General features: G+C 38.6%; 1 protein-coding gene across 2 annotated transcripts in view; it reads right to left on the bottom strand.

Annotated features, from left to right (window-relative positions):
* The window catches only part of COPA (coatomer protein complex subunit alpha), a 44,405-nt gene that overhangs the window by 27,376 nt on the left and 1,564 nt on the right, over positions 1 to 15,465 (bottom strand). For both annotated transcript variants that reach the window (XM_027528585.1, XM_027528576.1), the window contains exons 2-7: positions 11,275 to 11,388; positions 11,016 to 11,089; positions 7,730 to 7,810; positions 6,180 to 6,256; positions 5,336 to 5,445; positions 1,017 to 1,126 (exon numbers count right to left, since the gene is read on the bottom strand). In XM_027528585.1, the coding sequence (XP_027384386.1) occupies positions 1,017 to 1,126; positions 5,336 to 5,445; positions 6,180 to 6,256; positions 7,730 to 7,810; positions 11,016 to 11,089; positions 11,275 to 11,388 (566 nt within the window). The remainder of the gene's footprint in view (positions 1 to 1,016; positions 1,127 to 5,335; positions 5,446 to 6,179; positions 6,257 to 7,729; positions 7,811 to 11,015; positions 11,090 to 11,274; positions 11,389 to 15,465) is intronic.

Below are 15,465 nucleotides of genomic sequence, written 5' to 3'. Positions count from 1 at the left end.
ATATCCTTATATATCTCATATTTTTAAAAGTTCTTGGTTTCAATTTCAAATATGGTAAAAACTGACAGATATAATGCACATAAAAACTCTCTGGGGTCCTCAATAAGTTTTAAGAGTATAAAAAGGTTCTCAGACCAAAAAGTTTAAGAACTGCTGATTTTAAGATATCTTTTATAAGATACCTTATAAACCTATTTATAAGTTTATACTCTGTATCTGAATCACAGATAAAGTAGTGTCAAATTAGCAGTATTTTTGAGGTACCATACTGTGGTGAAAAACACCTGGGTTCTGGAGTCAGACAGACACAAATTCAAAATTCAAAAATTCAAAATTCAGTTCTTCAATTTACTAGACACGTGTGTGTGTGTGTGTGTGTGTGTGTGAGTCACTCAGCTGTGTCCGACTCTTTGCAACCCCATGGACTGTAGCCTGCCAGGTTCCTCTGTCCATGAAATTCTCCAGGCAAGAATACTTGAATGGGTTGCCATTTCCTTCTTCAAGACACAAGTAGATTTTGGTAAATAACTTACTTTCTCTAAACCTCAAATTTTTCATCTGCAAAAGGCAGTTAATAGTATCTCTACCTGCAGACAGCTGTAAAGATTAGATACTTTAAAAAATCTAGTTTCTTTCCCTTATGCCTTTCTATTTTCCCACCATGCAAACAAGTTACTTACACATGGCTGGTTCTCAATAACTTTGATTAACTATCCTCCCCTTTCCCCAGAGGCTTCACAATGGACTCTGCTTTGGGATGGTGATGGAGCCTATGCCAGCTTTCTCCCTCTCTCCCCAGTGGGTTTAAAAGGTAACATGATTCTCGCTCAGGTAGCACTTAAACTTCAATTGCCTACTGGCTCACCTACCATTCTATTTTCAGTGCCTCAAATGGCACCTGGCACTCAATAAGCCCTGCATAAGCTTTGGTGAAGGAATGAACGCATGAACAGAACACTGTCACTGCTTCCCTGGAGAAGAGCCCACATCCAGCCACTGGCTAGAGAGATAAGTACCTCTAGTACATGCTTCACCACTGCATCCGTAGTTCCAAACAGATCAACCCCCGTAATTCCTCTCACATCCGACTCCACTGCACCAGGGGACAGGTTTTTTTTCCTTAGACCTTTGAAGGGGTGAGGAGTGGGATGAAAGATGTAAACATAATGTTACCAAAAAGAGCACAGTAATTGAAGCACCCAAAGGTACAGTGATACACCAAAATTAAGGAAAAAGAAGGGAAAAAGAAATTTAAGGAGACTGAAGAAAGACGCAAGAGCTCTTATGTATCTCAAATATAAAACAGTTTATTTGGTGGATGATATTGTAAAACTATAAACTGCAAAAAGTGTACTCTTATTTCCTTCTTGACTCTTGGGCAGTGGACAAAATGATTAAAACTCTCATTATTCCTTTAAACACTTGCTCAAGAGACTGGTTATAGATCTGAATATATGTATTTTGTCATTAAAATTTTCAGAGGCTACAGGGAGAAACCAGCCTGTAATTTGAAAACAACAGAAAAAAGACACCAGGATAAGGTCAGTCTTATGTGTATAGGACCAACACCTATGGCTCAACAACAATCTGTCTTTAAAATCTGAATTATCTGTGCTATAGTCAGAACCCAAATTACGATAACACGACTACCTTACAGGTGAAAAGCATCTTGCAGTTTTCAAAGTTGATCTGATTAACCCTCTGAGGTAGGCAAGCAGATATAATAATACCAGTTTATAGATGAGAAAATGCAATTGGGACTAAAATCCTATCTTCTGGAGTATTTGGAAGGTGGGGAGAAGAAAATGAAACTACTTGGCATTTACAAAATTAAAAAGCCAAATATCTGTAATAGAAGGGGGAAAAGCTATCATTGGAAACAAAACCTAAAGTAGTTTTAAGTCTAAATGTTGGCACCTGTAAGAAAGTACAAAAAATTTAAGTTCAATGACTGTATTTATCTTTACTGTTTTAAAGTTACAAAATAACTTTTCTATTATAATGGCATATAAACATCAGCATTAGAGAAGCAAGTGCTTAAAAGGGCACAACAGTTTTACTTATCTTGCACCCTGTCCATGGTAAGTATTTAGCCAACTGATAGAAATAAGGCCAATGCTTAAAAAAATAAAAGAAGCATTCTTCCAAGGCTTCATAAATACATTATTACAGGGATGCCTCCTTTCACTTATTTCACTTTATCCATTTAATGGGATCTGTCAACTTTTTCTAATGAGTCTGATGCATGAAACAGATTCAAAGGAAGATACAAAGACAGACAGCTGTGAGGAACTTCACCTCCAATAAGCTTCAACAAACACATTAAAAGGAAAGCTGTATGACAGAATGGAAGCCTTTGTTGTGATTGCTTGTAACGATCCAGGAAAAGGGGAAGAGCAAAAACAGACAGATGAATAGTGACAGGCAGTGAAAAGATACTTTGAGAAGAAATATTTGAGCCTTCAACAAGCTACTCACTAGGACTGAACGACAGATGGAAAATTTCTACAGCAGCTACTCAAATCCAGAGGGAGGGGAGGACACTCTCAGAATGGACCAGTTTGATGCACACTTCCCAATGGGAACCAGGGGAAGTAGTAAAAAAGAGAGGCATGAGCACAGGATTTGGCAGCAAATTAATACTTTTTTAGTAGTCATTTCAAAGATTAAGCCTGGCTTGACATGCAAAAGTATAAGCACATTAAAATAATTTCACTGTCAGTTTACTTGGAAGCTCAAGCTAAAAAAAATAACTTATTTTTAAAATCTAGGTTGTAAATATATTCCCTTTAAAACAAATATCTTTTGCCAGGCTAATACAAAAGATCAGGTTACACTAAGCCCCCTGGCTTAATCCTCATGGGAGAGGTATCTAGAACACAGGTTTTCCTTAAAGATCTCTGTTTTCTTATTATTTACTTAGTGCAGAGAGTGTCCCTCTTCAAAGAGAGGTACTCAGAAAGATTAGAATTTTAACCAGTCCTCTAGATTTGAGGGTTTTTGTCTTCTGACTCAGAACTAATTTTTTCCTCTTGGAAATACTGTCAATATTAGCTCTAGTTCCTAACAAAGCTGACTGCTAATTTCTCTTCCTGTGTTCAGATTTATTTGAACCAAGGCAAAAGAACCCTGCTAAAAAGAGTATGCTGACTTCTAGAGGAGAAAGAATGTGTAAGTCTATCCCAAAGGCTCCTTCCACTTGGTTAAATACCAAAGCATCTCCTTCCACTCTGGTTAAGGGGTTACTGGAAATCAAGAGAGTTGTGAGTACAGAAAAACACTTAGAAATGGTAAAGAGAGCATTAACATTAGTAACATTAGTACAAAATTTTCAGTACCACATATACTAAGTATAGCAATTATAATGGTATTATATAGTAATCCATGCACTTTACACATTCAAGAGCAAGCATAAACCCCAACTGGGGTCAAACTTTCTCCCTCTCTTCTCTGATTTAGGGCCTTTGATTCTGATGCAAATGTTTTCCTACGAAAGTGAAGAAAATAATTTCTTACCCTGGGCATTTCATGAAGACCAAAGAGAATCCATTTACCTAAGGACCCCAAATTGCTTTAGCTAGGTTACAAGGAAACTGCTCTGCCAGCTTCAGGTGGCATAAACACTACTCTTAAAGAGTGGAGCAGTATAAGGCCCTTCTCATCCCCATGCTCTAGGGAAGATTTAAGCCCCAGTGGTCTAAGGATTGGTTTATGCATATAACAAATTCACTTCTCTGTGATCTAGAATGGAAGTACTTGTACACCATTCTTAGAACTGAGAAAACAGTCACTAAAAACTGTCTTAGTAGCAGGTAACTCTCTCACAGATCCCCAGTTGAGAAAGGCTATTCTAAGTAACTGCCCCTGGTCAGCTGAAACAGCATAAACTGGGATCCAGCCCCATTTGGCTCCTAAATGCTGAGACAGAGAGGGCTTTGAAAGTGTGCACAGTTAAAAACTATTAAAAGTCAAAGCTTGGTTACTGGAGGAGTGAATAATAAGCTCCCTGGTACTAGCAGTGAGGAGAGGGCACAGGATCCACAGTGCCTGTGCCTACCTCTTCCTGCTGGCATGGCTGGTCACATCTGGGTGTACTTCAAAAAACCTAGCTAGTCTGACGAAAAACTGCAATGGCAGAAGCCCTTAGGAGAACAGAGTAGGACTGCCCTATCTCCAATACAATCTTGTTTCTACCACTTCTTTCTTGATTCTGAACCTTTGAAAACTGCAGAGCATGATGCAGAGCTTTTACTTTCCAACTGTCCTCATCTTCCCCTTGGCTTGTTTCCATACTACATGAATCTTAAATAACTGCTATTACAACATTCCAAATGTTGCTCCCAGGAATCCAAATTTTCAACTTGCTGTTTATTAATGGTTAGAACAGCAAGTATTAATATCATACTGCTCCAGCCCACCACAACACAAGGAGTTGGGAAAAGTTATCAACTTTCTTTGTTACCACAAAGAACCAGGTAAAGACCTACGAGGAGTCCTTTTCACAAAATGGAAACAGTGCTCTGTGGACTAGCCATGGACTTTTCAGAGTCCAATCTCTAAGAGTTTTTAAGGCAACAAACAAGTAGAAACAATTTAGCAACTGCTAAATAAATCTAACTGGGCAGAGAACTATAGCATTTAGTTTCATTTCCCTACTGCATTTCTCAACAAAGCACTTCCATTTTTCTAGTATGTCAATCTCATAGGTACAACCCTTTCTCTGCATTTAAATTCTCAATTCTCCTCTATACAGTCCTAAAAATTTAAATTCTTATCCCCAAATTAAGATACTGTATATAAACTATGAAAGGAGGAATTATCCCAACTACTCAAAATCTACAAGTTATTTAATTTTTCATCCTGGAAGTCTGCCTGTTAAAAGGTTTTCTGGACATGAAAATCCTTCCTCCAACCCTCATTCTCTTTACAGTAGACGGTATATAATAGAAGGATTTTCCTATTTCTAAATGAAGCCACAGGATCTAAAAGCCCTGTTTCCCTGTACTAATCTATTCCCCAACTTCATTTCTGTCAAAGATTTTTCTTATTTTAGTGGAAAGCTTGATTCTTAAATACTCCCAACAGTACAAAGACTGATTTAACTAAGAAGTGGAATTTTCTTAAAATTAAATTTTCTAGAGCAACCACTTTCCTGAGAATACTTCTAACGTGAACCATCAAAGCACATTTAATATCTTCAGAAACAAAGACACTATTAAATGAAAACAGAATACTCTAAATTTTTCTGTTCCAACTCAACTACCCTCACTATTTTAAGCAATTGCAGTTTTGCGCCAGACACAACCAGGCTGTCCCCTGAACTTGGGCAGCTCACCAGAAATATCCCAAACGCGCACAGTCTGGTCCAGGCTGGCTGACACGACCAGGTCTTCTGAAGGGTGGAACTGAGCGCACATGACGTAATGATTGTGCCCTGTTAACACACTGCAAGAGGGAAAGAAAGACAACACCAAATCAGAGGCCGGAACCAACAGGCTCCCACATGTCAAACGCCATATTCCACACCGAACAGGTGCACGTCCAAATACACTCTTTTGGAGGCCAAGGCAAGTCATCCTAACAATTCTGAATTAACAATAATAAGCAGAGTCGGCTGTTTCAAGCTTGGCTCTCTTCTCGCTTGTAATGTTTCAGTGTTTATTACTAGTTTCAAAAGAACTGAGACTGCACAGCATTCCTCTCATTAAAGATGCATTAAACTATCAAAATAAATGAAATCTTATTCATACTAAAACTATCTGTTAGCTTTTAAGGGGGTATCCCTTTTAAAGGACGTCACTTTAAATGGTCCTTACATACTTATCAGATCAGTACATACTTATAAAAAGCTCTATAACCAAACACTAGGCAGGACAGAGGTCTAGACCCTGACTCAGGTTTCTCGGAAACAGAACTGAAAACCAGCTAAAAATTTTGTCCCAAAAGCCTAGCTATATGACTTCTTTCCCCTGGAAAGAAATGATCAGAAAATCCAGGTTCACATATTACTAATGACACTGCTTCTGTATTTATCTTTTTATATACAAGAGTGTCTTACAATCAGTAATTAATCAGCAGACATAGCCCATTAGGGACAGGAGATGATTGTTCTAAAGAGAAGCTGATTATAAGAAAACTAGAAACGAAGATTTTTTTGAGCTCTCTGTCTCCTGCTTTACCAGACACAGGTTCTGGACTGCCAATTCCACACTCGGATGGTCTGATCATCTGAGGCACTCAGAATCCAAGGGTATTCCTGAAAAATATTTCAGACAAAGGGTTTGAACATTAACAGACGTGTTCTTCCAGGTTCCATTTCTCTCTTTGGAGGAAATATTTCATTGTCTGACATCTCAGCTAGTCTCTAACTGATTCTGAGTTACCAGGCTAGTGGTCTATTCCTCCTTACCATGCTACCAGCTCTTCCCAACGTTGGTACTTTCAACTATAAGGTTTAAGAGTGGAAGCAAGACCATGATAGATTCTCAGAGACAAATAGTATAATATATATTTACAATTACTTTTACATATGTGCTTATGTATATGTGATTTATATTTATAAACAGTTAATCTTGTAAATCAAGATCCTGTGAAAGGATCTCTACTTAACTCTAAGATTGGAATATTGTTTTAAAGTCTGACTTGTCCCTGCCAGACCATCCAGTCTCAAAAAATTCCAGAGTCTCAGAGAAGAAAGCAGAAAGTAACATGTAAAAACAATTCATCCCTTCTACAGTCTTTAAACTTTTTAAGAGAAGGAAGTATTTCTTAGTCACAGTTGTCTCTCCGGTGTTTAGCAGAGAACTTAACGAGCACAAGTAAGCACACACTTACTAAACTGAAAAAAATAAAAGGAAGTAAGTTTTTCGTAAGTTCACAGCTGAATGGTAACTTGTTCTGGGCAAGAGTCTTCAGTGAGCCCTTCGTGGCAATGACAAACAGTTCCTTCTGAATAAGTTACCTATTGAATGGTTGTCATTCTCAACTATTTCAGCTATAATTTTCACATTCATCTTCTCCTATTCTACCCTAATTCTTTTTAATTTTAAAAAAGGAAATAGAGTGTAATTAGCCCAGAATTTATTGTTTATTTTGTTATACTTTTTCTTACTTAATTCAAGAGACTTAAGTTTACTAAAATAGTACAAGTTAATTCTAATAGCATATATTAATAATTATAGAGAAATCCAGTCAGGATGGGATGAGATTAAGAGGCTGGGAGTCTTAATCTTTAACTCAGTATCTGTCTGCTATGAAACCTAAAAATCAAAAAAGGTAGTAAACTTGGCTCAGGGAACAGCCTCTACCAGACCCTAAAGTCCTAGGATAAAAAGCACATGATTGTCAATGCTTCAAAACATTGGTTAGCATCAAAATGACATCTTATCTTGACATTCCTCCAAGAAACACCTACTTAGTAACACCCCACATGTGATTAGCCTGCAAACTTCTGTTTGCCAGTTCAGCAAATTTAAAATCAAATCTCTACTTTTCCTTACAGAGAATCAATGCCTTCCTCATAAAGGCCACTGAATCCAATTAAATTCAAATATAACCCCGAGTGCTTCCTCTTACAGAAGCAAACAAAGCAGAGAGGCCGACACTCCACAGATCCTAGAAGAATCAATAATGTGATTCTGTCATCAAAAGCAATCTTCAGGAGCATGGAGAAGATTCCTACAGGGAAACTGAAGAATGCTCCAAAGCTAGAGCTACAACAGTTACTTACATGATGAAAAAATGTAGTGCGGATGTAGTCTAAGTGCCCAAGCAATGTGAAGAGACAGCGCCGAAGCTTGTAATTCCACACCTGCAAAGACAAAAATTCAACTAAAGGAATAAGGACATAAAGTTGTGAGCCTCCGTAAGGCCCAGGTTTCTCAATAAACAAGGTGGGATTTATCTTTTGGCATCTTTAAATAGGTAGAAATCTTGACAGGGAATCTTGTTTAAGGTTGGAGGGGAAAAGACTATGAATGAAAATGTAAGTCAGCTACACATGTGTGGGGAGAGGAAAAAGCAAGGCTAAGGAAACCTAAAAGATAAAATGATGGAAAGGTTTTTCTTTTTTTCTGGGAAGAAATCATGTCTATTTAATAAGACAAAATGTTTATCTAAGGCTCAGCTTGAAACTCTTCTACTGAATAATTGTGTTCTTAGCTTGAATACAGACCCCTTACTTGGTGCTTACCTATCACCTTAATTGTGGGTAAAAAAAAGTAGGATGGATATGACTTCAAAGGAAACAATAATATAACATATAGCATCATCTTTTGTTAGGCTTGATGGCAAATGATGCCCATACATTCATGGTCTGTACTCACCTATCATGCAAATATACTTTAACTCAACACTATGGAAAATACAACATTGCTCAGATAGACTGAGCTAAGCAGAAAAATATCATATTTAGATAAGAAGTTAAGACAGCTATCCAAGTATCAGGCATCGATGGACACAATTGAGAAAGACGCTGAAACCAAGACCATAAATGTAAGACAGCTCACACTTCCCATCCAGAAAAACTCCCAAAAGTATAAAAAGAAAACAGATGCCTTTTTTCCTTCTATAAAATTTAATGCTTCTTCCGTCTATGGGGTCGCACAGAGTCGGACACGACTGAAGTGACTTAGCAGCAGCAGCAGCATAATCTATCCAGGCCAGCCTATTACTATTTTTTCCTATTTTCACTTAAAAATTGTTTTCTTTCATAAATCACAAGTGATCCATTTCCTGTAACAAATTTGAATAACCCCAAATCCAGCATTTCCAAACAAGAATGTAAGCTCCCTAAAGGCAGGGTCCTTGTCCATCATGCTCAAAACTACACCCCCAGCATCTAATGTAGCAGTTAACACTTAATAGGTGCACAAAAGGGATGTACAGCAGAAATGAGAAAAGATAAATAACACAAAAAGTGAAAATATTAGAATATCCTCACCTTCATCTGTTGAGTCATCTATAAATAAATACACATGTATACAGTGGAGTTTGACTTTCACACAAAAATTAAGACTATACCATAAATACTATTGTGTTAACTAGCTTTTTCCCCCTTATAGAGTTCAGTTTTTTAAACTTTCATTATTTCTTGCTTCAGATCATCTTGATTCCTTTATAGGCCTCTATCAAGTTCCAGAACTATGAATTCTGAAAGACCTATAGGGTTTTTAGACCCGAGCCATTTGTGATTCCTATCTTACTCTGTGTAAATCAGGATTATACTAATGCTACATTTATCTGGGTGTAGCAAAAAATATGATGGTCCACAAATATGACTTTTCAAGATGCTCCTACTTTCATCAGAGAAATATAAATCCCAGCATGACAGCACTACATACCCATCAATTAGCTAATTTCTTTATTTAATAACATCTTTCAGATATAATTCAAATCCCATATAATTCACCCATTCTAGAATACAGTAGTTCTTAATACATAGTTATTTAACCATTAGCACAATCAATTTTAGAACATTTCATTACCACCAAATGAAAACTATACCCATTAGGAGTCATTCCTCATTTTCTCCCAATCCCCTCAACCTCCAGACAACCATTAATCAACTGTCTCTACTGATTTGCTCTACTGATCTGAACACTGCAAGTAAATGAAAGATAATTCATTTTCAAAAGTACTAATGACTTTGGGAAAAAATTGTTTTCTTAAATGTCACTCAGTGTTTGTCTTAAACAGATCATGAAGAACCCAAGTTAACCATGCGTAATACTCAGTGGTCATCACTTTTCTAGAAATAAGACCAAGGAGAGACAGCCTGAAGAGCTCCTGAGGTCCATCAGGTGGTCCAAGCTTCCACTGCCTGCCTCCAGGATCAGTGCCTAAAATCTAGGAAGGAGCTGTGCTCCCTGTCATTCTAATGCACATTTTCTCTACTGATAGCTGTCACTCCTCACGCCTGTTACATAAGTCCTACTGTATAATTTATAGCCTCCTAAGGTAGCTTCTGAAAAAGATTATTTTTTTCCATGAAGTAAATTTCTCTGGTGTGGTTGGATACGTCATCTCCTCTGCATTTTTAATGTCACGGCCGAAGCTCACACTGTCCCTTTCGCACACGGACTTTTGTAATGGTCTCCTAACTAGTATCTGCCTCCAGTCTTGCCTGAGTCATCCAATCTTCTCTCTATATTGCCATTTAAGTAACCTTTTTTATTTTAAAAGAAGTGTGAACCTGGGGGCTTCCCTGGTGACTCAGTGGTGAGAAACGGCCTGCCAATACAGGAGACACAGGTCCGATTCCTGGTCCGGGAAGATCCCACATGCCACGGAAGAACTACGCCTGTGCACACACTCAACTCCTGAGCCCGTGCACTATAGAGCCTGCGCCCCAGAGCAAGAGAAGAAACCACAATGAGAAGCCTGCACATAGCAATTAGAGTAGCCCCCACTCAAGCAACCAGAGAAAAGCTTGCACAGCAACAAAGACCCAGTCCCGCCAAATAAATAAGTACGTAAACGTGAATCTAGTATCACCCCTCTATTTAAACTCCTTTAATGGTTCCTTGTTATTTGTATGATAACATCCAAACTTCTGAGTACTACAGAGAGGTCCTCCATAATCCGGCCCTTCTCATCTTCTGCTCCTCTCACTTCTTCCAGATTTTATCCAAAACTAATTATAGTTTCTCAAATGTATCCAGCTATGTCATGCTTTTTGTTCTTGTACTTAGATTGTCCTTACCCATTTCACTTTGTTTATCTATGGTATATTCACTAATCTGTACATGTCATTATTAGGGTGTATATTTAACTCCTCCACTAGAATAAAAGCTCCTTGAGAACAGAGGCCATTTCTTATTTACTTTTGAATTCTAAAAATAAAAAACAGCATCTGCAACATAGTAAGCATTCAATAAATGTTCACTGGATGCTCTGGATAACGTCAAAAGCCTGAGCTCTATACAAATGAGACATCTGGTTTTTCAGTCCCTTCTGTGATTCCCAAACTTCACATTGCCTGTCCTTTACTCCCAGTCATGACAAGCCCGCTATACCTTAATCTTATAGTCATCTCCTCCAGAGACAAACAGTGGCTGCTGCTTATGGAAGTCAATGCCTCGTACTGGACCTAGGGAAGAAAGCAGGCAATACATGTTAAAAAGACAGTTATGCTTCGAGTCTCTAAGGTGATTCTTATTCAGAATTTTCCAGTTCTATCCCTCCCATGTTCTTTAATCCTAAAGAAAGCTTAAACTACTCCAGAAGACAATACTTATATTTCTTTTAGCTTCTTCCTAGAAACTGTTATCTTACCATCATGCTCATCAAACTTGTCAATGAGGGTACACATCCGATAGTCCCATAACTGGATGACTCCATTGTGTAAACTGGTCAGGATCCAGGGTCTTTTGGGGTGAAAGCTGAGTCCTGGATTAAAAAAAAAAAAAAAAAAACAACGATCCAATGAGCAAAGCCCCACAATATCACCTCCTGCCAACTGTGATAAGAAAATGGGACAGCTAGGTAAAAACTGGGTTCATATATTCATTCACTGGATGCCACACATTGTGACTTATATGGTATCATGTGTTGGATTTTTTTGTTATATTACCTTAAATACTGCTGGGCTCTGATTTAGGATGCAGTCACTTGGAATTAGTTGATCCTTTTGAGGCATGCTTTTTAAGTTTTGGATGGGTCCACAGCAGCCTTTAGCCTAGATCTAATCTGGCATCACTGTTAAAGCAATACCCTTTTGAGATTTCTATATGATGCCCTATAGTATTAGGAGGTCTATACTGGCCAGTGGGAACACAAATTATTCCCAGCTCTATGTGAGCTCCACGGATAGTTCTGCCTTCTCCTCTCCAGTGGTTCTTTCCCAGGCCTTGGTTTATTTCCTCACATGCATTAGTACTCGGACAAAGGCCTGACAGGATCCCCTGCAGAACTTCAAGTTCCTCTGTGCAGTTCCTCTTCCTTCTCTAGTATTTTGTCCAGCAAATTCTAGCTATCTTGGCTTCCCCGAACTCTAAACTCTGTCTTCTCAGTGAGACCACAGGGCTCTTCTCCTCCTCCCTGTACTTCAGCCTGGAAACTCTCTCCAGGTAACAAGCTAACACAATCATAGGATTCATCTTGATTCTTTTTTTAAGTAATTTTACTTATTTATTTATGGCTGTGCTGGGTCTTTGGGGCTGTGCAGGTTCTTCTCGAGTTGCGGTGGGCAAGGGCTGCTCTTCATTGCAGTGTGCAGGCTTCTCATTGCAGTGACTTCTCTTGTTGTGGCGCACAGGCTCTTGGGCACACGAGCTTCAGTACTGAGGCACATGGGCTCAGTAGTTGCGGCTCCCAAGTCCTAGAGCACGAGCTCAACAGTTGTTAAGCCTCACGGGCTTAGCTGCTCTGTGGTATGTGGGATCTTCTCAGACTAGGGACTGAACCCGTGTCTTCTGCATTGGCAGGCATTCTTTACTACAGAGCCATGAGGGAAGCCGGACTCATCTTGTTTATTTCCCTTTTCTCAAGAGTCATTCCCATGGAGTAAGAAATGGCAACCCATTCCAGTATTCTTACCTGGAAAATTCCACGGACAAAGGAGTCTGGTGAGTTACAGTCCATCCGGGTCACAAAAGAGTTGGGACATGACTGAGTGACTGAACAAGCAAGAATCACTCTCCTGCACCGCCTGTTTTCCAATGTCTGAAAAACTTTGGTTTCACACGTTTTGTTCAGTTGTGCAGGTATTTAAGGTGGGACGATAAACCTGGTCTCTGTTACTCCATTATGACTGGAAATGCGAGTCCACAGAAGTTCGGAGAGTATACTTTCAGGTTTTTAATGCAATACATATTGTTTTATGAAACTGGAGATAACATTTTAATGTTTTACAAACTTGATTTCACTTAACTACATATAATGTATCTCATAACATTTTAAGTACATCTAGACTTAGCCTCTTTCTTTTTAATGACTGCAATGTACAAATATACCACTTTTTAAACTATTCTACTAATGGGCATTTAAGTTTTTTCCCCTTTTATCTACCAGAAAAGATGATCCAATGAAGATGTTTCCACACATAATCCAGTCTGTTTGTATTATTACTGATTTACACTAAAGACTAGAAATCAGATTTGTTCAGGAACAGGGTATGTACATTTAACATTTTGGTAGATACTATTTGATTGCAAAAAGACTGTATCAACATATAGTCTGACCAAGTTTCTGAAGGTACTAAGAATGGGATGTTATCAGTTATTTGTTATTTTGTTTTAGTACTCTAACATCACTTCTTTCATTACTAGTGAGGTAAAGAGTATTTTCATTTATTTATTTAAAACTTTTATTTCTTCTTCTAAGCTGTCCATTTTCCATTAGGTTGCTCATTCCCCACTCTCCTTCCCATTATATACAGGAACATTCATTAATAGATATTAACTCTCAAATATCTTGATATTCCCTCTCTGGCCAATTTTCTTCCCTATGCCCGATAAGGAAATTAGGAGCAGAAGAGAAAGCTCTAGGATTATAAAGACACATTTCAACCATCCAGGAATTCTTAAGGGCACTCTTCTTTATGATCAAGATTCCCAAGAGACAAAGAAACTTCTCAAAACTTATTCTCACATTAACAATGGCCTCCAGTTTTTGAGCTATTGAGTCTACACCAGTCATCTTTTATATACTTTCTCATTTTAATTCCTTCTAAAAAAGAATGTTAATTATTCATGTATTACAGATAAGGGAATAGATTTAGAAATGTTAAGTTGCCCAAAGTCCTGCAGTTCATTACTGCTGCGGCTGCTGCTAAGTCACTTCAGGTGTGTCTGACTCTGTGTGACCCCATAGGCAGCAGCCGACCAGGCTCCGCCGTCCCTGGGATTCTCCAGGCAAGAACACTGGAGTGGGTTGCCATTTCCTTCTCCAATGCATGAAAGTGAAAAGTGAAAGTGAAGTCGCTCAGTCGTGTCTGACTCTCAGGGACTCCATGGACTGCAGCCTACCAGGCTGCTCCGTCCATGGGATTTTCTAGGCAAGAGTACTGGAGTGGGTTGCCATTGCCTTCTCCAAGTTCATTACTGAATGTTTCAGAATTCCAAAGTAAGCCCATATGACTCCAAATAGCAAGTTTCTAACCACTTTGTTATGCTGCATCTTTTATAAAAAAATTTTATATTAGTAAAGAGTCAAGGTACAAATATTTTCCCCAAATCTCTGCCTCTGCCATTCTAACATTCTAAGAGACTACTATTGCAGTATCAGTTGTTTGCAATCCACCTACATTCAGTGACGCACAAGTTTTAGAGCTGTCATATTCAGGAAATAAAAATAAAAGACGTCCCATTAAATTTGAACTTCAGATAACCAACAATACTAAAATGTTACTTGCTTTTTATCTGAAATTCAAATCCAATTCAGTTCAGTTCAGTTGCTCACAGTTGCTCAAGAGTCTTCTCCAACACCACAGTTCAAAAGCATCAATTCTTTGGCACTCAGCTTTCTTCACAGTCCAACTCTCACATCCATACATGACCACTGGAAAAACCATAGTCTTGACTAGACGGACCTTTGTTGGCAAAGTAATGTCTCTGATTTTTAATATGCTATCTAGGTTGGTTTTAACTTTCCTTCCAAGGAGTATGTGTCTTTAAATTCCATGGCTGCAATACCATCTGCAGTGATTTTGGAGCACCGCCCGCCCCCCCCAAAAAAAAAATCTGACACTGTTTCCACTGTTTCCCCAACTATTTCCCATGAAGTGATGGGACCAGATGCCATGATCTTCGTTTTCTGAATGTTGAGCTTTAAGCCAACTTTTTCACTCTCCTCTTTCCCTTTCATCAAGAGGCTTTTTAGTTCCTCTTCACTTTCTGCCATAAGGGTGGTGTCATCTGCATATCTGAGGTTATTGATATTTCTCCCAGCAATCTTAGTTCCAGCTTGTGCTTCTTCCAGCCCACCATTTCTCATGATGTACGCTGCATATAAGTTAAATAAGCAGGGTGACAATATACAGTCTTGATGTACTCCTTTTCCTGTTTGGAACCAGTCTGTTGTTCCATGCCCAGTTCTAACTGTTGCTTCCTGACCTGCATATAGGTTTCTCAAGAGGCAGGTCACATGGTCTGGTATTCCCATCTCTCTCAGAATTTTGCAGTTTATTGTGATACACACAATCAAAGGCTTTGGCATAGTTGATAAAGCAGAAATACATGTTTTTCTGGAACTCTCTTGCTTTTTTGATGATCCAGCGGATGTTGGCAATTTGATCTCTGGTTCCTCTGCCTTTTCTAAAAGCAGCTTGAACATCTGGACGTTCAAGGTTCACGTATTGCTGAAGCCTGGCTTGGAGAATTTTGAGCATTACTTTACTGGCATGTGAGATGAGTGCAATTGTGTGGTAGTTTGAGCATTCTTTGGCATTGCCTTTCTTTGGGATTGGAATGAAAACTGACCTTTTCCAGTCCTGTGGTCACTGCTGAGTTTTCCAAATTTGCTGGC

The sequence above is a fragment of the Bos indicus x Bos taurus genome, chromosome 3 (assembly GCF_003369695.1).
Source record: "Bos indicus x Bos taurus breed Angus x Brahman F1 hybrid chromosome 3, Bos_hybrid_MaternalHap_v2.0, whole genome shotgun sequence".
In the NCBI taxonomy this organism is placed as follows: domain Eukaryota; kingdom Metazoa; phylum Chordata; class Mammalia; order Artiodactyla; family Bovidae; genus Bos; species Bos indicus x Bos taurus.
Note: the sequence above shows the minus strand (reverse complement) of the source record. Positions and strands in the feature narration are given on the sequence as shown.